The 22,586-nt window shown below is 37.5% G+C and overlaps 1 protein-coding gene across 7 annotated transcripts in view; it reads left to right on the top strand.

Moving 5' to 3' along the window:
* VPS35L (VPS35 endosomal protein sorting factor like) overlaps positions 1–22,586 on the top strand; it is a 63,288-nt gene that overhangs the window by 26,992 nt on the left and 13,710 nt on the right. For 6 of the 7 annotated variants that reach the window (XR_003256243.1, XM_026083133.1, XM_026083132.1 and 3 more), the window contains exons 20-26: positions 229–291; positions 1,347–1,432; positions 3,689–3,769; positions 6,154–6,217; positions 8,152–8,250; positions 9,062–9,139; positions 10,274–10,388. Coding sequence is in view for 6 of the 7 variants with exons in the window: in XM_026083133.1 (XP_025938918.1) it covers positions 229–291; positions 1,347–1,432; positions 3,689–3,769; positions 6,154–6,217; positions 8,152–8,250; positions 9,062–9,139; positions 10,274–10,388 (586 nt within the window). In the remaining variant the exon portion in view is untranslated. The remainder of the gene's footprint in view (positions 1–228; positions 292–1,346; positions 1,433–3,688; positions 3,770–6,153; positions 6,218–8,151; positions 8,251–9,061; positions 9,140–10,273; positions 10,389–22,586) is intronic. The other variant, XM_026083134.1, reaches the window with a different exon arrangement.

Below are 22,586 nucleotides of genomic sequence, written 5' to 3'. Positions count from 1 at the left end.
AACATGTTAGGAATAAAATAGCTGAAGTTGATCCTGCTTTGGGGAAAAAGAAATGACATAGATGAACATTTAAGTGTCTTCCAACCTATTTTCTATGAAGAACTGGAGAAGAATAATCTCTGGTGTGGGTAGTCTTAAAGATAAATCTATGTCAAAAGAAATCCTAGTATATATATTTTTTCTTAATTTAACTTATATTACAATCTTTTCTCCTTTTTTTATTTTTAGCTGCAGTCAATTATTCAGAAAGTCATTACTTATATTCATGACTTCTCTCTACTTTTTTCAGTGGTAAGTGATAATGTGTTTAATCAGGTTTTAGGAAGGGTCTACTGCTGCTGTAAGAACATTTACCTGACTTGCATATTTAGATTGTTTGCAAACTCACATGATGAGAGGACTTTTTGTCAAGTAGAAAAGTGCTAAAACATTCTGGGAACATTCTGCTGCTTACTGCTTAAATGTTCAGTATTCTAATTCCAATTTTCTATACTTTTTTCCTTAGGCTATTAGATTTTCCAAGTTGTTTTGTTGTTACGGCATAATTGACAGTCAGTGAAAGATAAAATATCATTTATTTCAGGATGTGTTCCTGCAACTGCTGATAGCTGTTCCTGTGTTAGGATATATGCTTATCATGCTGTATTATAGGACTTAAGTTTAATATTGAAAAAAAGAGAAGATTGTGGAGGTCAGAGACTGCATATGAATTGGAAAGAAAGGAGGGAAGAGAGTGGGCTTCAAATTACTGAAACCAGCCAAAGAGTAGAAGTCAAGACAGACTCTGGGGAGTCAAGTCTGACTCACATGTTGCTCAGACAATTCTGAAAAAACTTACCCTCACTATATTTTTGAGATGATACAGAAACTAATTATCTCAGTATCTTAATGACCTAAACCCTTATCTTTTAAGAAAATTCAAATGTCTTGGACCTTCATAAGTTGCCCTGGATAAATCCAGAATGGTAGCTGCTGTGTGGCCTGTTCTCATTTTTTTTTAATATACTGCTGTAAGTTCACTACAAATTCAGACATGTAGGGGAACAAAACTGCTTCAAGCATAAGATTGCTTTTAAAAAATTTTGCAAAAGTTGATTCAACTAGTTCTGTGTATTGCATTTTATTCTGGATCTCCTGAATCAATAAATTGATATACTTTTCAGCCATCAGTGTTTTTCCGTTTTTCTTGTTCATTACTGGTTCTTTAAGATGAATTACTGTCTTCAAAAAAATATATATCTTAAATATAACAGGTTTGATTATGAATCTTCTCCCAAATATTTATTGACTCAGTACGTTGTTTGTAAAATAGCTAATTTTACTTGTTTGTTTATTTGTGCTTTCAGGAGAAATTCTTGCCATTTCTGGATATGTTCCAAAAGGAATGTGTGAGAGTGGAGGTTTGCAAGTGCATTATGGAAGCTTTTATTAAGTAAGTGGAGAATATTCAGATTAAGTGCACTCTGGAGGATCTGGGCAATCTATCGAAAAATTGTTACGGAAGATAGATTGAGTCAGTGTATGGTCCACTTAGCTTGTAAAGATATTCCAGTCTATGGAAAGAAAATGTAAATGTGTCATTTTTGTTAATCTATTGATTGACTGATTACCTGTTCACAATGAAAGCTGAAATTGAAGTAATCACAGTGATGCTGACTTGCTATTGATTAAAAGATTAGTTCTTCTCTGAGATTTTTTTCAATTTATTTTGCTTTAGTTTGTTTATGAAATATTTTGTATTCCAGTTGATGTCACAGCACAGAACCATCTTGGTATAACGGACGAGGAAGGGCAGTCTATTGTTACAAGCTCCATTATATAGAAAAATGGATATTTCTACTGTTGAAAATGAACTTAGAAGATGAAGCTTTATTTTCAAATTTTGCAAAAGTCAAACAGTCCTTTTCTTTTCAATTAACAGATTCTTTGAAACGTTTCTTTTCACCTTTTTGTTTTAGATCCCTAAAATGCAGGCAGATGCTAAGTGATGATAATTCTCTGAGACATTAAGTGGAGCAAGTTCTGCTTTTTATCAAAAGGACACCTTGGTGTATTGCAAATACTCTTCTGCTATTTTTTTTTAATATTTACCAAAACTTACAAATGAAAGACATTCGTTTTCTGCTATGTGTAGAACTGATACAACACAATCTGAGTATTTGATACAGTTTTTGTTAGCAGAAGCTTTATAAGGAAATTACCTTTATGAATGATAATGCAATGAAAATTTTTAGGCAGGTTAGATGCTCAGTATATGAACAAACACTTGTCACTGATTCCTTCAATCCTGTCCTCCCTGTGACAGAAGTTTGAATTTGTGGTAAAAAGTTCTAGTTAAAATGAAGGAAACGTTCTTCTGAGATTCTGCACGTTTTTGATCTTGATTTTTAAGCATTTTAAGTAAGAAGCTTTTAATACTACGTAGTCAAAGAACCCTTAAGTTGTGTATGAAGAACAAATATTTATAGTCTGGTATTATTTGCTGCCACCGATGTATCCGGTGAGAGAGAATGGGCACTTGACTGCCAGTCTACCATCTCCGAGTTAGTCTCCTAGTTTGGTAGTATTTAAGGCAGGAGAGAATGAAGGACACTTCAGACATGTCTTTCTAACCTGAAATGTCAAATTTCTTTGTTAATATCTAGTGTGATTACAGTCAAATGAGTTAAGTTGATGGGTCCATTTGTCACCTTGCAGTGTACAGAGGGAATAGGTATGTCTCTTCTAGAAATACAGAATCTATTGAAGGAAAACTAACTATTTCGTCTTTGGGAGGAAACTTGTTTAGAGTTCTTTAATGTGCTTTAAATCATTGGTAAAGCAGAGCCCCAGTAGAGGAAACAATTTTGAAATCATCTGGTGGCTGAACATGTGAAACGTGTGCCATGGGAAACATGATGTGCTCCCCCATTTGTCTAAATGTTTAGTTATGCTTTAAGGTTTGGTGGTTGCAAGTGAACGCAAGGCAGAGCATTCGGTGTTCACGGGGGTTTGAAACTTCTGTTCTCCGTCCCTTTTTCTGTCGTGCTGCATTCTTCTGTATCCTTTTAAATGTTTGGGTTGGTATGGATCCATTTTCTCCTTTGGAATTTTCTTTAGATAAGTGTACAGCTGCTGACTCATATCTGCTAAAAATGTTTTTGAAGATACTGTTTCCTCAGTAGCGTGGTATTTTTCATTTCTCCTGATAATTAAAGACTTTCTGAAAGTCTTTAGTAACATTAACCAATGTTAAAAAATCTGGATGATGCAGTTCCAAGGCCAAATGCTCGGTTTCTTGAGATGTGCCTGTGTGCCCATCGCTAGCTGAGGCATTGTATTACTCTCGGATAATTCTAGGATTGGCTTGCTTTGACATTTAGATTGCTCCAACCTCCTGCTTATCTAGCTTGCTGCGCCCCTTAAGAAGTTAAATTCTGTGGCTGGGCAATAAACCTGCATGCATTCAGGTGATGTTTCTTGACAGGCATTTTTTGTAATCCTAAGTTTGTTAACCTGCTTGTCTTGGTTTTAAAAAATATATATATGTATATGCGCACGCACACACACATGCACAAAACTTCTGTACATTCTTAGTGTCTTACAGTGCTGCTCATAGGATTTATACATTAAAAGGTCATTAATTTTTTTTTTCCTCCTTTGGACAGCAGAGTATTTTTCATCAGTGTTTTTCAAAAATATCTTACAGGCATCAGCAGGAATCTACAAAGGATCCTGTTATTCTCAATGCCCTTCTGCATATCTGCAAGACGATGCATGATTCTGTGAAGTAAGATCAACTTTGCTCAAACTAAACCGCATAGCTTATGCAAAGTGGGGCTGCTTGGTGTATGGTTTCACACTTCTGAGACTGTTTTGTGGTGGATTAAGACATGAATCCAATTAGCAGTGAGGGAAGAGCTGTGCGGTGAAGTGGCAGCACCTATTATTTGCTCTTTAATTACTGGTTTATTTGAATACTGAAGCAACATATAAAAAGGTAAATAGCAATGACTGTAGAATTTTCTAGTGAAGCAGAGACACTAAAGACATTTTTAAAAATATATATATATTTTTAAGAATGAAACCAATGTCATCTTTGAGTTGTGGTGAATAATAAACTATTTATGAGCTTTAAATGAATATGTAGCCATTAAAACACAGATCTCCATACTCATTTATACCTTTCTTTGATTATTTAGCCACTATCAAGGAGTGTGTAATTTTGAAAGCACACCTTGAAGATCTCTAGGAACTCAAGTAGGGAACCTACTCAAGTGGAGAAGCTCTTGAACCATCTATGTCTTTCTCCTAAATCATCCTCTTTTTTCTCCCATGGTTTTGTGAGTGCCGAGATTGTTAGGCTAAACCGTCTGTGCATGGTTGCCCCCTCACTGCCTGGATAGGAGTGATAATCCTGAATAATCCTGTGTATCGATCAGGACATTTTTTTCTTTTCTGTGCTGGCTCTCTCCTTCTCGCTCTCCTCCTTTTCTCTCTCGCTTTCCTCCTTTTCTCTGATACAGAATTGTGAGGAAATGGTTTCCTTTGGCACTCTCAGCCCAGAGCCACTTACATATGGTTGATGCTCCAAAGGAGCTTTTAACTTTCTCAGCCTTGGTATTTCACAACTGCAAGATCTATTTTTGATAAAAATAATAAATAATTTGATATGCAGTTCCAACTTATACCAGTTTAAGAGCTTTATTGTGGATTAGATCATATTTTTTGTCTATATGTTGCACTAAAAGCCACTTCAGCCTTTAAATAGAACAATGTATTGAAGCTAAAACAGCTTATTAAAAAAATTGAAGTAGTTTATGGTGGTTCGTATTTGGTACTTCCTTTTGCCAAAACAGTTCTCATACTTTCCTAAGAGCCTTAAAATCCCTTAAACCAGCAGTTCTTTTTAGCTGAGACAGGATTGTTTATATCATTTGCTTGATCCTGTTCTATCATCTTTTATTAGCAAATTGTCATAAATTCTAACTACTTTAACTCCTGCATCTATTTTTTCACATCGTGGTTCAGGAAAGTCTCAGTCCATTGTACAGGGCTCACTGACCCCTGTAGCAGCTGTTGGAGGGTAACAGCCTTTAGACTGGGAGCAGGCTGATTCAGAATTGAACTGGAAACCTATAATTGACCTAGAGATCCCATTACCAGTCTTCTGAGCCTCCCAGAGCCCATCAGTTGGCTCGTTTGATTGGCAATGCACTAATGAGCTAATCATGCTGAGATTTTCTTTCCTCCTTTACCGAATTTATATAATAATACTATTGTCCTGTTCCCATCTGGTGTCTGAGCTGGGAAAATGGTAACTTATACACACTAGAGGTCAAACCTGGAGCCAAGTACATAACAGTGAAAGGATTAAATTGGATTAGTTAACTAATTTAACTTTTTGTTTATCCATTTTCAGTGAAACAGATTTGTCTTATTGGATTTTCATGTGATGTAAATTTGTTTCAAATCAGATTTGGACTCTTTCTATAGAATACATATCAGTAATAATCTTGAAAAGAAACTTTTTCACATATCACTTTCTTACTAAAATATTAAAAAAACAGCATCATAACAAGGTGATGTTAAGGACAGTTTTTGAATGATGTAGCTGGGTTAGTCATTACAAAAAAAAAAAAAAACCAAAAAACTGACGTTGTTTCTAAAACAAAATATTAACTATCATATTTACTACTTAAAATTCTATTAAAAAAAAAACCTTTTCTCTGAAACGGGATGATTTTTCTCCTAAAAATGGGTTTATTTCTTTAGTTTTTTATCATCAGTTCCTACAGGTTCTCATGTTGTAACACAAGACTGAAGCCATTTGCTTGCTAGCTACCATTAAGAACATTAGTTTAGCTTCTTTCCTCTCATGCCAAATCTGACTTTCTATACAATCTAAAGAGATACTTTTAGCAATTTTTTAATTTTTTAAAATTCAGAATTTACTTGTGATGCATGGTTGACTTGGTGATATTCATATTAAAATTGCTGTCTTACTTCTCTATAACTAAGATTATGAGGTTAATATCCTAGTGTGCAATAAATTTTATATGGACATAACATTATATAAATTAGTATATATCATTTGAACCTTTAAAGCTGAATAAGTAATGAAAATGGGCAGTGTTCTAAAATTTAATTTACCATGTACATTTTCTGTTATAGTGCACTAACACTTGAGGATGAGAAAAGAATGTTAGCAGCTTTGATAAATGGATTCATAAAAATGGTGAGTGACAATTGTATGTGCCTGTCGGGGTGTACCTTGTAGCTGGGATTTTCATGTGATCCCCATGAGAAACAGGTGCCTGAATCGGAGACTGTGTGTCTGACTTGCTTAGGTATGTTGAAAATCCCAGGAAATATATTTTGGTGAAATAAGAATGTAAGTGTTAAAAGAAAATGTCATACAGCTGTTGAAACTGAATATGGTGCAGTGCGTTAAAGTGTACGTATTGTTTATTTAAGCATATTTTCTTTTTTTAAGATCTCATGTAAAACATATTATGTATTTGAAAGTTAAACAGTAATTAAAGTCATGCCTATTACAGCATCACAAACAGCAACTATTCAGACTTACGTGAATGAAATTCCACTACCCATCCCTAAATGGGACCAATACCAACTTAAAAACCCCAAAATAAGATTTGTATTGTTAAATTAATAGTCCCACAAAAACCTGAGTTGCTTTGTTTTGAAATTAATTTTTAACCTTTCCCTCCATTTTATCCCAATAAAATCTTTTGTTCTTGTCCTTTTGAGATGTCAGGTTGTTTTAGGAGATGCTCTCAAGCTTTTTTCTTCTCTAACCAGATACTTTCAATGCTTGGCTCTTTATTCAGGTAGTCGTAGCTGGCAGGCTTTGTCTCTACTTGTCATCGTCTTTGTTCTTTGTTGTAATGCTATGAATTTATCCCTAGATGGTTGCTTTCTCTTCAGCTATAACATTTAGCTTTTTAAGTTGATTTTTTTTAAACTGTAATTTTGCTTTATTAAGCAATGTATGCAATACAATATTGTCTAATTTCCTTCAGGAAGATTTCACACATTGAATAATATTTGATGAGTGTTTGTAGCCTCAGGTTTGGAGGAAAAAAAAAAATCAGCAAAATGACTAGTTAAAATTTTTAAACTGGCACCCATTAAGATGTGGAGGAAAAAGCAGTTATAACAATCATCCTTACAGCCAGCCTTTTTGTGGAAAACCTTACATTTTTAGAGAAGTTTTCTTGAGACTAGGACTCAAAGAATCAGCAGTTGCACAAATATGAGAATGGCAAAGGCAGTTGTCTCTATAATGTGAAAAGTAATCCTTTGTTTTCTGGTGCAGATCCTTTGATCTTTCACTGCATGGATTAAATATAACTTTCATTTTAATTCAGTAAAAACTTCTTTCAGCTTGACTTCAGAAATAAGAAATAAAGTGACCTTTGGTTTTATTAGAAAATAATTCCACTTGAATGCATAAATGTAGACTGCCTGGAGACTGTTTCTCATGCTATGCTTTTGATTGACAGCTGAGACACTCCAGCTGACAGCACTTGGTTTTAAATTCTGGAGGGTTGGAAATAGGGTGTTTGCACAAAAAGGTTGTTTTTGACTTTCTCCTTTTCTGCCAGAATGCAAGGTTGCAAGGTTTTTCCATACTATATAAGTATATTTATGTACTGAACTCGGGCAAAAACCTGGTTTTGTTAATGGTATGTCTATTTAGGAAATTTCTAATTTTATTTTAACCAACCAGAAACCACAGGAATCTGAATACAGATTGTTTGTTTGTTGTTTTTAGAAGTACAAACTATACCAAGCCTTTATCCGTACTCTGTAAAGTGTCAGGAGTTCTGCTAGTTATGAAAGCACTTTTCGCAAGTTTAGGAGTTAAATTTTGTTTTCTTGATAAATATTTGATCTGTAAAGTAGAAAATCATGTGCAGCTTGGACAAACCCCCAACAAAATAAAAATCTTCCAGGTTCTTCTGAAGGCTAAATATTGGAAAGCAGACAGTTAAAAGGACGGAGATTCTCCAGGTGTTATTTTTTGGGGGGCGGTGTCTTTTCTTACCAACATATTTTGACTTTTTGATTTTGACTTTTGAATATCTGTCTTTTATCAAAAGTTAATTGCCTACAATGGTAAAACAAGACTTTTTGCGTCTTCTATAGGTTTCGTTTGGCCGTGACTTTGAACAACAGCTGAGTTTCTATGTTGAAGCCAGGTCAATGTTTTGCAATCTGGAGCCTGTTCTTGTCCAGTTGATTCATGTAAGCAATAGTTATCTGTGTTATCTTAATAAGAGGAGATACGTTGGCAGTTCTCCCACCCCTCCCCAGTTTATTGGTCTATATCAGAGTAAGTTTGAAGCCATTTTGTTAGGTATTTTAAAAGTAGACTTCAGTCTCATCTCTCATTTTACCACCCCAAACTCTCAAGTTCTTGCTTGACAGGAATGCCTGGTGTCATGCAACAAAGAAAACTAGTTGTATCATGAGAGATTTCATGGCCAATGCAGTAAATGGCATAACAGGTACTTTTGGCATTCAATCCTCTATAATCCTCCACCTAGGACAGTTTAGACTGTGCCTAGTCTGCAGACATGGGCAGAATCCTGCTGTGACTGGGAAGCTTCATCCCTTTTCTATGTTGAGTCACATGGCAGGTGAGCATTTGCTGCCTCTGATTCCTTTGCAACATCATTTTCTTTTAAATACTTGGTGGTGGTGGTTGGTTTTTTTGGGGGGTGGGGAGGTGTAGGTGAGTTAGCTGGAAATCATGATGCCACAGCAAGAAGGCGGTGGTGACAGTGCTATGGCTAAGAAGCAAGGGATGAGCTAAAGCCTTGAATGAATTAACAGCCCTACCTTGATAGACCTTCGGTATCATGTTTGCTTGTAAGGAACGATCACCAAGATCCTCAAAGTGGAGAGAGAATCCAAACCAAATAGTATGGTGAGGGCACATGGTATCTGGTTTTGTTATCTAAATGCATGTAATAAAACGTGCAGCTTGTTAATTGCAACTGACCTAGTAAATCTGCTCATTTTTCTTCATGGTTTACTTTGTTTTTATGTGCAGTCTGTGAACCAGCTAGCAATGGAAACAAGAAAGGTGATGAAAGGAAATCATTCCAGAAAAACTGCTGCCTTTGTCAGGGTAGGTGTGAGTAATAGACTCTGAGCCTGCCATCTGAACAGTTAACGCAATCTATCACCACCTAAGCTTATAGTTTCTCCAAAAATTCTTGAAGTGTATTTTTTGATGCTGTTTATCTCATTTTCTCTTGTTAACATTGATCCTTACTCACTAAAGCCAAATGCTCCCATTTAAGAAAAAAAACTCCCAAAGCATCTAATGGGAGCTTTGTATAAGAAAGACTAACTCCCTCTCCAGAGGAAGATTCATTAGAAAGGTGTTTGTGTGTATTCTAGAAACCTTAACTTTTCAAGTAACATTTTAAATAGAATATTATACCCAATTCAACTAAATAGAGGATGGGAGATGGGGAAAACAGTGATGTTAAACTTCTATCTCACAGTAAGTGCTGATATGCTGAAATCAGTATTTGAATTTCAAATGAACTGTTTGGCTTTAGTGCATGCAAGTCTGTATGGGTGTGGTCAAATGAGCTTTGAACTCTGCAAAAGATGTTCAAGTTTTATTCCCCTCTTCTCACCTGAAACATATAACTAAGATGTCTACATCTTCATGTGTAGTAAGAGGAGTTTGCATATGCTACCATCGGTGAATGGACTCTTGTTCATGGCACCTGGGTATGACTTCCTGGACAGAGAAGATCTGGGGTAATAGTGGCCAACTTCTGTGTGCCTGGGGGCCGCTCATTCCATCTGGATGTTTGGGCTACTTCAGTAGGTCTGTGTCTGTAGCATGCTTCACTTGATCCCCTTCCTCCATAAAGCCCCTGCCTTGGCCAGTTTGACAACCAGACTGACCCTGAAGGCTGGTAGTCTGCTTTTCTAGTTGGGTCTTGGCCCTGGGCTGCAAGCTGGTCACCCGAGGAGAGAGGAATGCTTTGAGCTGCAGAGTGATAGAAGAAGTTTTGAGCTGATCTATTATTAATAATAAATATTATAATTATTAACTATAGATATTAATAATAGTAATGGAATAATAGTGGCTGAATTTGGACTCACATTAACATTTGCTTTTTGTTGAAAATCTTTCCCTAAACTGGTTAACAGATTTTGATTCTTAATTGTTTATAACAACAGTAACAAATTGCTATAACTCAGAGTTAAGAATTTTCTTCAATTTCTTTTCTTGCTTTAGGCTTGTGTTGCCTTCTGCTTCATTACAATTCCATCTCTGAGCAGTATCTTTGCACGTCTTAATCTGTATCTACACTCGGGACAGGTTGCTCTGGCAAACCAGTGCCTTTCACAAGGTAAGGCAGGATTGTTGTTTGCACAAAGATTCTCCTATTTCAAAACATTGCCAACTGTGAATAATAGCATCTTTGAAATGTATAGGAGTATTTACAATGTAATTAAAGTATAGTCCTGTTTCAAGCACTATTACAATGAGAACTTGTCATGTTAAAGCAACTCTTCGGGTCTAACACTAATCCTGTGGAGTAAATAACCAGGAGCAACTGACTCCATTTGCCATAGTCATGACTTTGAGGTAGGTTGTCCTAAGTTAGATAACTTTGAAATTACAGAAACCATAGAATATTTTTCTCCTGCAGAATTATCTAAGCACTCTAATCACAAATAACATGCTTATATTAACTGTGGATGAAGAAGCTAGTTCATCTGTGTAATAGTGCACCAGCTGACAAAGTCCTGCAAAGAACTGGACGGAATTAAAACTTAGCAAGTTTCTGGTGTTGTTGGCCTATCAAAGCATATGAGTGATAAACTCTCAGTTAGGAAAAACATGCCACTATCAAAAAGTAATGGATGGAGCAACATTGGGTATTACGAAGAATGAAAAATATTTTCTTGTTTAAACTGAATGACTGATAGAAGCAATGCCCGAGTCCTGTTTTTGGCCATCCTGTTAGCTCAGTCTCAAGTAAATGGAAATTCTGACAAATGGTGGTGGAAAAAAAATCATGGTGGGAAAAGATTTGGAGTGACTCTGGCAATAGTTGAGCTTTAAATCTGTATCATAATTTAATATGGTCTTGTTCCTATTCATATTCCAAGTGGAAGACAGTTACCTGTTCTAAAAGTCTTCTCATACCTTTAATTGTCAACAGTATCTATCTTTTTCCTTTTTAAAGTGTTGTCATCTACTTTGTTTTGTAATTCTAATACTGACTCTAAGTGTCTGCCTTCCAAAGGTAAATTGCTTTTCCTTTATGTTTTTTTCATTGCTGCACTGAAAGTAATAAATTGGATTACTGTGCAACATCTTTTATTTTGGGTATTAATTCTTTGTTTTAACTTTGTGCTTCTTCACAAGAAGATTTAAAATGGTTTTGTTGTGGTAGTTTTAACCTATCATCACTACATCCTACTGTGCTATGTGTGTTCTGCTCTTACTGCCATTGTATTTTATTGTTATTAAGGCTCCTGCAATGGGTATTTAAAATTCAGGGTGAATTGTATGTGTGAAAAAATCTTTCTATCTGTAGACATGTGGTGGGTTTTTTTTTTCTTTTTTTAAACAAATTACACTTGGTCTGATTTTGAACCACCTGAATTTGACAGGGTGTGCAGGCAATTTTGAGATTTAGAACTTGCATTTTTGCTGCTCATGTTTGGTATCAGGCTGCTCCTTTTATAGCCAGTGTTTGATGGCTCACCGAGCAGTAGGCTTGTGCTCATCTTGCCTTATAATATTCTGAGGTTCTGCCACCTCTGAATGTTTATGATTATTGAAGGGGAGTTCTGTCATGCCTTCCTTTGAAGAAAAGAAGCATAGACCAAGTGTGTTTAAGTCTCAGCAGCGAAGTTTTGGTTGCCTCAGGTCACAGAAAGTTCTTACATTTGCCACAGGAAAGTATTGACACAGTATAGCTGCAATTGTAGCTGGATTCTTTTTTTTTTTTTTTTTTTTTTTTTTTTTTTTTTTTTTTTGTGCTCTGTCAAATTAATCCTAGGTTAGACCTTGGGAAAGGCCTTGGCTACAGGAGGTAGAGAGATAACAATTCAAGTGAGTTTAACTTGCCAGAAATTAGATAGGCACAGAACATTGGAAAGGAAGGATTTTTGAGAGAGGAGATGCATCAGTTTGAAACAATCTCCCAGCAGAAACCTTGGCGATAGTCTTCAAAATGCACCGTAGGGCACCAGCACTTGTGCACCTGGAGGTAGGGCTGGGTGCATCGCCTCGTCCGACTTCTGCAGTTTTGTGTGAGTGAAAGGCAAATGTATCTTTTCATTCACTTACTTGCGTTCCTTTTTCCAGTTTGCGATGTTGTCCAAGCTCTGCATTCACCAGTATGTTCCAGCTGCACAAACAAGCTGCTTCAGGTTGCCGATTAAGACTTTTCAGTACAAGATGACTGTTACATTTCTTTGTTTTGAACCTGATGCTGCACTTATAACAAAGCAGAGGGATTTAGAGTAAAGCTGGCTGTTGTGTCCAAGTAAAAGATCTGCAAAGTCAGTTGTTGTGTAATTAGTGTTGCACAGTTTCTTTGTAGATAAACTAGGAGTTAACCAAAAAATTGACTTTTTTTTTCCTGCTATGCTATTTTAATTGATCAGTTTACCTTATGCTTTGTATCAATTTTTGTCACTGTTGCTGTGTTGCAGTGCATCTTTTGTTGGAAACCAATTCAAGGCAGTATCTCTTTAATATTGAGCCTTTGGGGACTATGCCCTGTGCTTTCTGGGACCAACATTATGATTTAATAACTTTTCTAAACTGCTTCTCCACTATTTATGTGGTTCCCTTACCAAGACTCTGGGCCCCAACAATTGTTCACATTTTCCATGCGGGACTTATAAAGTGCACAGCTGTGGTTTGGCATGTGAGCACAGTGCATGCACTCACTGAACAATTAATAGGCATCTCTATTCCAAAATCTTTTAAGGTAGCAGGTGTGTGCAAAATATGAGCTCAGTCTCTAAAATGCGTATTTATTAACCACTCTCCCCTGAAGTTTAGACCCACAAGCTATAGAGAAAAGTATTTGGTCTATCTCGGCTCAGCTTTTGTTGAAATGAAGCCTATCCTCTTTCCTTCTTCATGTGCAAAACACTGGAATACTTTTGTTGTTCTGTACCTCACTTTATCGAGGATTTATTATTATACACCTTTTTTTTTGCCCTCTTAGAAAAATTTATTGTTTTGGACATATGCGAATGACATGCAAATACAATTGAGTAATTTAGCATGTGCTGAGCAGTTGTGCAACAGTGACACTACTCTTAATGAACTTTATGAATGGTCTTTGCATGTTTTGGTTTCCTGTAGTAAGATAATGTGTCCTTGAAAGTAACTAATAGTTACTTTTAACACAGTTTAGTCTATATCTCAAGAGCAAGTGAATTCATTTCAAATATATAATAAGTACTGATACATTCATAACAGTGTACTTAAATCCAGTCAGTTAAATGATGCCAAATAGTTGCTGATCCACTAAAACCAATGCAGCATGAAGTGCAATTTTCAGTGTGCAATTAATGATATCATTTAGCTAGGAAGTGAAGTCTTGCCTTGTGTGTAACCTTTATTTCATGCTGATTGGGGTTAGCTTAATCAGTTAAAATTGGGAAGAGAAATAGAACTGCAAGGTAATGTACCTGATCTGATGGAATGACTGGCTGGGTAGATGAGGGGAGAGCAGTGGATGTTGTCTACCTAGACTTCAGCAAGGCTTTTGACACTGTCTCCCATAGCATCCTCATAGACAAGCTCAGGAAGTGTGGGTTAGATGAGTGGACAGTGAGGTGGATTGAGACCTGGCTGAATGGCAGAGCTCAGAGAGTTGTGATCAGTGGCACAGAGTCTAGTTGGAGGCCTGTAGCTAGCGGTGTCCCCCAGGGGTCAGTACTGGGTCCAGTCTTGTTCAACTTCTTCATCAATGACCTGGATGAAGGGACAGAGTGCACCCTCAGCAAGTTTGCTGACATACCAAACTGGGAGGAGTGGCTGATACGCCAGAGGGCTGTGCTGCCATTCAAAGACACTTGGACAGGCTGGAGAGGTGGGCAGAGAGGAACCTCATGAAGTTCAACAAAGGGAAGTGCAGGGTCCTGCACCTGGGGAGGAATAACCCCATGCAGCAGTACAGGTTGGGGGTTGACCTGCTGGAGAGCAGCTCTGCGGAGAAGGACCTGGGAGTGCTGGTGGACACCAAGTTAAGCATGAGGCGGCAATGTGCCCTTGTGGCCGAGAAGGCCAATGGTATCCTGGGCTGCATCAGGAAGAGTGTTGCCAGCAGGTCAAGGGAGATTATTCTCCCCCTCTCCTCAGCCCTGGTGAGGCCCCATCTGGAGTTCTGTGTCCAGTTCTGGGCTCCCCAGTACAAGAGGGATGTGGCACTACTGGAGCAAGTCCAGCGAAGGGCCACAAAGATGATTAGGGGACTGGAGCATCTCTCTTATGAGGAAAGGCTGAGAGAGCTGGGCCTGTTTAGCCTGGAGAAGAGAAGGCTGAGAGGAGATCTTATCAATGTGTACAAGTATCTGAAGGGAGGGTGTCGAGAGGATGGGACCAGACTCTTTTCAGTGGTGCCCAGCGACAGGACGCGAGGCAACGGGCACAAACTGAAACACAGACGCTTCCATCTTAACATGAGGAAAAACTTTTTCACTGTGAGGGTGACAGAGCACTGGAACAGGTTGCCCAGAGAGGTTGTGGAGTCTCCTTCTCTGGAGATATTCAAAACGCGCCTGGATGCAATCCTGTGCAATGTGCTCTAGGTGACCCTGCTTGAGCAGGTGGGTTGGACTAGATGATCTCCAGAGGTCCCTTCCAACCTCAGCGATTCTGTGATTCTGTGATAGCTCAGTCAGTAGTGGGGCATGTGTATGTGCATGCAATACCTCTTTAAATACTCCAACTGTTGTTTCTAGTGATTTAATTCTTTTTTATTAATATTTTTAGTTCCTGTAGGGAATTTAGCTATTTGTGTGATGAGCTTTCATTTAAATATTTAACTAAATTTGAACTTTACAGGATTTTTGTTGGTAATAGGATGTTGTCTCTAAGTTGTCAATATATCTAACTTGGAAAAGGAGTAAAATTATCCATTGGGGTAGATAAGGGGAACTGAAAAGATTGTCCTATTGCAAAGAGGAGGTCCAGGTCATAACAGTAAATAGTTTGCTGAGCCGAAGATCGCACTGACAGACTACCAAGAACTAGAGAGCCGTAGCTAATCTGCTTACAGCTGAGTTTGTATTTTGCCTCCTTCTCAATGCCCAGGTGCAGCAGTAGTGGTCTATCGGTGCTTGTGTCAAATTGTTCCATTTTCAGTGAGGAAATTAGAGCCCTGCCTGCTGGGATTTGCCACATCACTAATTAAAGCATCTATGTGGTGCCTTGTTGAACTCCATTTCCATTTGCCTTTTGCCTTGAAGGTTACTCATCAAAATACTTTAGGATTGGAATTGCTGTTTTTCTTGGAATAGATGTTCTTTAATACAATGAAATTGAGTCAGAAACATGAATTTGTAGGCTCTTGTAAAGGGTGTATTAATAAACTGATTTAATAAGCACCTGTTAGCATTCAGATTTTTGATACAGGACAGTGAAGAATCTGAAATAATTCAACTCATTGCATGATTTGGAGATTAAGGATTAACAACCATTTACAGACTTTTTTTAAACCCAGCATGTTCTGAAATTCAGTCTGTAATTTGGCAGGCATGATTTTTCAGTGTGTATCTCATGTTGCCTCTCAGTTGTGCCACTACAACTGCACAGTGAACCAGAGTGAGTTGAAATTAAAAATAATCTACTCCAAAAAGGAAACAGTTTTTATTTTGGATCAGTTTCACAATACAGTTTTGTGATACCACAACTAGAGGGAGGAGGGAGTTGTTTTAAGTTTTCATTATTGCCATAAAAAAATGTTTTGAAAACTACTTCCTTAGTTAGCTGCACAAATATTGGAGAGCAGTCACTCTTGTGCAGATTTAGTACCTAATACTTCTGCACATGAAGTGCACGTGAAAATGTCTCAAAAAACCCTGCCATCTGTAAGCTGCTCAAGCTTAAAATTTAGTATTATCACACTACTGATACGTAGAAATATTGGGGTGAATTGCTGCAAAAGAGGTTGATCCTGTGGCAGCTTCTGAGGTCCAGCATCAGCAAAAGTTATTTTTCTTTCTGGAAATTCTGATAATACCTTCTTTCTAAAAAGATTAAAAATATATATATATTCTCTACCTCTTCACTGAACCTACCAAAAGTGGCTCTGTTTCCTTCTTTCCTCCTGTTCCCTGCAGTGGTATCTAGAACAAATGCTTGAAAGAACTATATAGCAGGAGTAAGGAAACAGCATTAGCTTTCTAACATGTACTTGGATTGTATTAAACTTTGTTTGGAGGCCTTTTGGTTGCAGAATCTTGTATAGGTCATTAGGAAATAAGAGACAGATAGAAAGAAGTTGGCCAAAAGGAATAAGAAATCTGAGGTTTGACCAGATTCCCTTCCCAAAGTCCAAAATAAAAATAAATGAATGAACTGGTGTTTGCTGAAGGAGAATGGGGAGAAGGCATTCCAAGCTAGTGTGGTAGGTCTTCGTCTAAACAGATGTCTATCCAGGTATGCTCTTCAGAAAGTCTTAAACATGATTACTGTCTCTTCTTTGCCTCTGGCTCCCAAGTGGTGCTTTAAATAAAATGAATCCTTAATTAAGCATCGAACATTGTAGGTGATTTTGTCCTGAATGTGTAGCTTGTAGTTCTGGAGAACCTGTTAAAAGGCCACCTGAGGAAGTAGGATATGGGGTTTTACAGAGGTTGTAAGTGCTTTTCCCCCAGCTGAGTCACTAAACGCAGCTGTATAGAGGCAGTGCTGCCGACACAGAACAATAAATTGTCATCAGCCACGCTTTCTGTCGTAGGGAGTGCTTGGACTAAATTTAGATTAAATCCATGCTCCATTGTGTCACTCTTCTGAATTTTGAAACAGGTAATATTTTAATTTCACATTTTTCCTTCTTGTGGAAATGCTGCTTTGCCTGTCAGAGAACAGACAGCGTGATTTCAATTGTTGGTCACCACATGCAGCAGGTGGGTGGAGATGAAACAACTTTCTGGCAATGTGTGTTGAGTGACATTTTTATCTTTAAGGCTGTGAAATCCTTGTCTCGCTTCAGAAATAATATGCTGAGTGAATAATGTAATTCAACTGATTGTGTGCTACAATTTCACCAAAATATTGTTGAAATTGAGAGAGAGGAAAAAAAAAAAGTCTTTGTCCTCAAAATCAGCCAACACAGATCTTTACGTTAATAAATACGGATTTTAATTTTGAAGCATACAGTGCTTAATGTACTTTGAAATACTTATTGTTCTGCTCTTTAAATGTAGCTGAAATGCATTTTCCTTAGTAGATTGCAAAATGAATTTCTTTTTCTCCCTCGGAGAGAGTTGCTTTTCCTGGAATGTTTTATAAATGTGCCAGGCTTTAGCCACACTTTGTACTATGTGTGGTATGGAGTATTTTAATAAGTAATTTTTTTTACATCATATTGTTTTAGTGTATTTTCTCAGTACTATTAGATACCATTTTTATTAATAAAGATTCCTTTCTAATCCAAAAATATTTATAGATGTGAGGAATATAAACAGAGAAGTTGAGATGTGGAATTTAGAGAAATAAGGTCCTGAAGAGGTTTTTTCAATTAATACTAAATTTGGGGACTTCTTAGCTTCCATTCACTGAGTTTTTTCTCATTCCTTTCTTAATCCCAGCCAATGGCTTTTCCATATGACTTGAGAGAGATGACATCTCTGTCTTTGTAAGCTTTTCAAACTAGCATTTCAGCAGTTTGTGTGTTCTTATGTAGGCTACGTTGGATCAAAAGTCCATCTAGTAGCCCAGTGTCTTGTTTTTGAGCATTTCAGGTAGCATGTACTCAGGAAACATGTAGGAAACAGTAAGTACAGAATGATGTTTCCCAGCTTTCAGCTACCAGTGGTCTAAATATATCTTTCAATAAAGGTTGCATGTGGGCCATGGAATTTAACAGAACAGATGGACCAATCTTCTAGAAATTTGTTTTTTTAACCAGTTTTTGCTTTTGGCCTTTGTAACTTCACATGATAGCGAGTTCCACATGCTGCTTGGAAATGGACTTTGTGTGTGGTGGGGGGGGGTTGTATTGTTTTTAAATGTTATTTGAGTGTTTCAGTGGATGCAGCTGATCTGCTGGTGATATTGTGGAAAAATTCAGTTCTTGGTGCATTTTCTTCATGCCACTTATGAGATGTTGGAGCTGGTAAATTCCTGACAAATTTGAATCAACTTAGTCTTATGTAATATAGAAATAGTCCATGCCATAACACCTTTCTTTAATCTCTTTTAGTCTTTTTAAGATAGGAAGATTAGGACTGTATTCAGGATATAAAAGCACAACTGCTATATAAATGATAGAGTGACACTTTATTTTTCCATTACTGTGCTAATGATTCCTAACATTTCTTGCCTTTCTGACAGCTGTTGAGGATGCAGTTTTCGGGAAACCATCCATAATGACTCCAAGATCTTTCATGAGTGTAAATAGCTTATTTAGAACTTATCTGTCTATAGTTCTAGTAAGGGTTATTTCTTTCCCCACATGCCTTACTAATATTAGATTTCATCTGCTGCCTTATTGCTCAGAATTAGGAGATCCTTTTGCCACTCTTTGCAGGCAGTGTCCAGAATACTCTGCAGACCTTGTCACCTCCCTATTCACTGTTCTGCCCAGGTCATTTTAAGAATATGTAGTTTCCACAATCCTTCAGGAACCTAGTAGTAGTTTCATTTCACTGTGAAAACTGTCTTTTTAGTCTCACTATTCTCTTCCCCCCTGTCTTTTAACAGGTTAGGAATCCTCAAGAGGGCTTTCCTTATCTTTTGTCAGCTTAGTTCTTTGAGAGCCTTTTTGTATGAGGGACATTAAAAGCTTCTTTTTTAATTTTTAAAGCTTTTTTTAAAAAGTATTCATATTGCCTGGATCACTTTTAATCACAGACTCTCTGGTTCTTTGGAAAACTCCATAGATTTCTGAGGAATGGTTTCTCTGTGCAAAAACCGTATTGACTCTTAAGTGATGTATCCTTTTTTTGTGTTTGCTTGTTTGATTTTTTTTTTTTTTTTTTTTAATGCTTTCTATCACCACAGTGGGGAGAAACTGTAGTTTTTATTTCCGTTTCCAGTGTCTTTACTGGAGCTCTCTTTAAAGACTGCTGACCGTATTTTGCCTTAAAGTCTTTAGAGATTACATGGAGTTTAGCGAGGCAGGCTGAATCTTGTTGTTACTACTGACTACAGTTTAAGAATGAAAAATCTTGAATCTGGTGTTCTTGATCGTACTGTAGGATTTCTGTTTTGATTTAGTTTTTCCCTTCCACTTACAGCTGTGTACCTTTTGTCTGGAAGTAGCAAGGCCTTGTTAATAACCAGATTTATAGTCAAGCACTTCCTAAAACTATTGGTCCACATTATTACCTTTCTATCTATAGGTAATTCAGAGTATGAATTGACATAGTATGTTCCAGTTCACCAAGTAGCAATTCTTTCATTTTCTTATTTCATTTTTGTTACTTCAAATAATTGTCTAATTTCTGGATTAGAAGTGATGTTTAGAGAGTTTTAAGATTCAGAGTATTCAGTAGATCAATAGCTCAAGGGAAGAACGTGTGTCATAGATGTGGCAAAACTCTCACAATTACCTCATCAGTGTTAAGAGAAAGAGTTCCAAATGTTTGCAGTGCTTGATCATCAAATGAGTAATGTGTTAATTTATAAAAAGCACACTTGGTTGCCATTATTTTTTTTTGCATTAGAGTACAAGTTTTCAAAGGTTTTGCTTCCGCATCCAACAGATGTTGGAAATTTAATGAAGTGTTAGAATATGCTCTTTGTAGGACAGCTGTAGGACACAAAGGTGATTTGGAATGCAGAAGACTGCAGATGGTCCCTGTTTTTGTTCTTTGGGTGGACTTAGCCTTGTGCAGTTGTATGTGACTAAATAGCTTGGGAAGGTATGTCAAACTTCTTACTCCCTCTTGCCCTTTGGAGGTCCACTTCAGGAGCATGATTGTTTTCCCAGCTCTAACAGCTTTGTTTCTCCCTGTCTTTTGCTTGCCTGAAATCTTATGTTAGGATAGTTTAATGGACTATCACAGATGCTGCAAATACAACTGTAAATTAAATTTTTATATGCAAACTTTAATTTTTATATATGTAAACATCTCTATAAATCTATGTACCCATATATATAGATAAGTATAAATATATATAACTAAAGTGTGTGTGTGTGTGTGTACGCATATGTATGTACCATCATGAATACTGACATAGGAAAACATCTACACACTGATTTCACTTGTTTTTCTGTAGCAGAATATTATCAGAAGTGCTGATTGGATGAGATTGTTGGTTTTCCTAGCCTGAAGGTCAGCATGTATGCTCAGGGGGAAAGATTTATAGCGTTGTGGTCAACCAAAATGAAGGAGCTGCTGTGAAAGGATAAATTTAGCGAAGCATGAAGTATGTCATGTTCGGTGCACTGCACAAGATATTAACAGTGTCTGGGAAGACTTTATCATGATGATTTGTCGTAATGAGCAGGCTGCTCTCCCCTTATCTAGCTTAACAGCGGCTCTCTTTAGAAGCAGAATCCTGCTCCTGGCAAACACAGGAAAAAGGCATCCTTCACCAGAAAAAGCCTTTTTCATCTTTTCTTTTCTTTTTTTTTTCCTTCCCCAATCAGGAACGTGCATCGTTATAGTTTTTTGGTGTTTTAAGGTGGCTCTTTATTAGAGACCTTAGGGAAACCAGGAAAGGCCAGTGCATCCTTTTATCTTGAAGCATCTGTACAGTAATAGCTTGATAAATTGACTTCAAAAGATACAGAGAAAGCACAGTGACATAACCTCATAATTATCGAGATTCAGAATTAAATACTGATGCTTATTTCATTCTTAAGCAAATAGTCAGCACTTCCATAAGTACCTATTTAGTGAAGTCTTTCTCCAAACTCAGAACACTTGATGCATCCTCTAACACCTCTCTACAAAAGAATAGGGTGATAGTGTTTTGGGGACTGTTGGGTTTCTGAAAACTCTAATAAAACCTTTGCATTAATGTAAATTTACTTTAGTTTTGCTTCTTGTGAAGCAGATATACCCTGGGTGAATGTGCCTTTAATGCTCCAGTGTAAGAACCATTTTGTGGTTGATACAGATTGGCCGAACTAGTAACAAAAGGAATGGCTTCTCAGCTGCCAGTACACGGGATGTGCAGAAGTAAAGCAAAATGTCCTTCTTTTTAAAATAGAAAATGCAACTGATTGCTTTTACACCCTATTGCTTTTTTGTTTTGCCTTGCTGGATTGTGGGGGACAGGGAGAGCGAGGCAAGGAAGAAGAATGGAAAGCGAGGGGGGCTCTTGCCCCACAGCTGCCCTGCGGTGACGAGCCAGTATTTGGGGGCCGCAGGGTGCCCTGTGGAGGACAGCAGCCGACGGAGACGGCAGGGAGGCAGCGGCCCTGGGGGTGCGGTGGGGAGGGAAGGAAAGCTTGGGAGCACCAAGGAGCTTGTTGCAGAAGGGGTAGGAAGCCACGGTGCCATCTGTGGCATGGACACGTCTGGTCTCGCTCTTGACAACGGTTCCTGGAAGTGGAGCTGGGCTTCCCGCTATTCCTAGCGGATCTAACGAGGTAGCTCATGTCTCTTAAGGTGCTCAGCCAAGATGAGGAGAAGGCTTTTAACTCTCAGTAATGGCAGGAGATTAAGAAGAGTAAATCGGATTGAATTGTGGTTATCTGTAGTGAAGGCGAGAGGTTTTGTTTTTGTGTTAAGGTAAATGTTTTGAGGAGAATATCTAGGACTGATGTCTTTTGGGGCTAGTTAATTAAGCAGGTAGTTAATTAAGATGAGGTAGTCTGCAGCTCTTCTGTTTCATTGTGAAGGTTAATTGCTGCACAGATCATTCCTGCACTGGTACGAAATAACTTCAGAAGGCAGGAATGTTGTCTGCACAGACATGGATACTTTGGTATGCGGACTATTTTCTGGGACGCATTTTTTCATTTGTCTGGTCACATGTTTTGATTATATGGTGATGTGGGACATGTATGTTTTTTTTCTCCTGAGACAACTGTGGAAGTGTTAGCAATTCATTTACTTGTGCTAGAATGAACATCTGCTGCTGCTTGCCTTCTTTTAATAAAGCTCCGAGAAAGATTACTTACCTTCCTTTGGGCTGGCTGTGTAAACTAATATGTTGTTTGAAATAAATAAAAAACTTTTTTTCCCCTGAAAATAAATTTGCAAGATAAAAGGAGATATGAGGTTTGAATGAAGAAGTGTGCATTCTAAGCACTGAAAAGTTCAGGAGGTCTCAAATGCTTGTATGCTGAAAAGAAATAAGAGTCAGAAGAATTACAGTTTTTCCAAAGCACGTGTTTCATTGGTATTCCTCATAAGCTTAAATTAGATATCAGCTGGTCCTATAT

This window comes from Apteryx rowi, unplaced genomic scaffold (assembly GCF_003343035.1).
Source record: "Apteryx rowi isolate R43461 unplaced genomic scaffold, aptRow1 scaffold_6, whole genome shotgun sequence".
NCBI lineage: Eukaryota > Metazoa > Chordata > Aves > Apterygiformes > Apterygidae > Apteryx > Apteryx rowi.
This window is presented reverse-complemented; position numbering and strand designations above follow the sequence as displayed.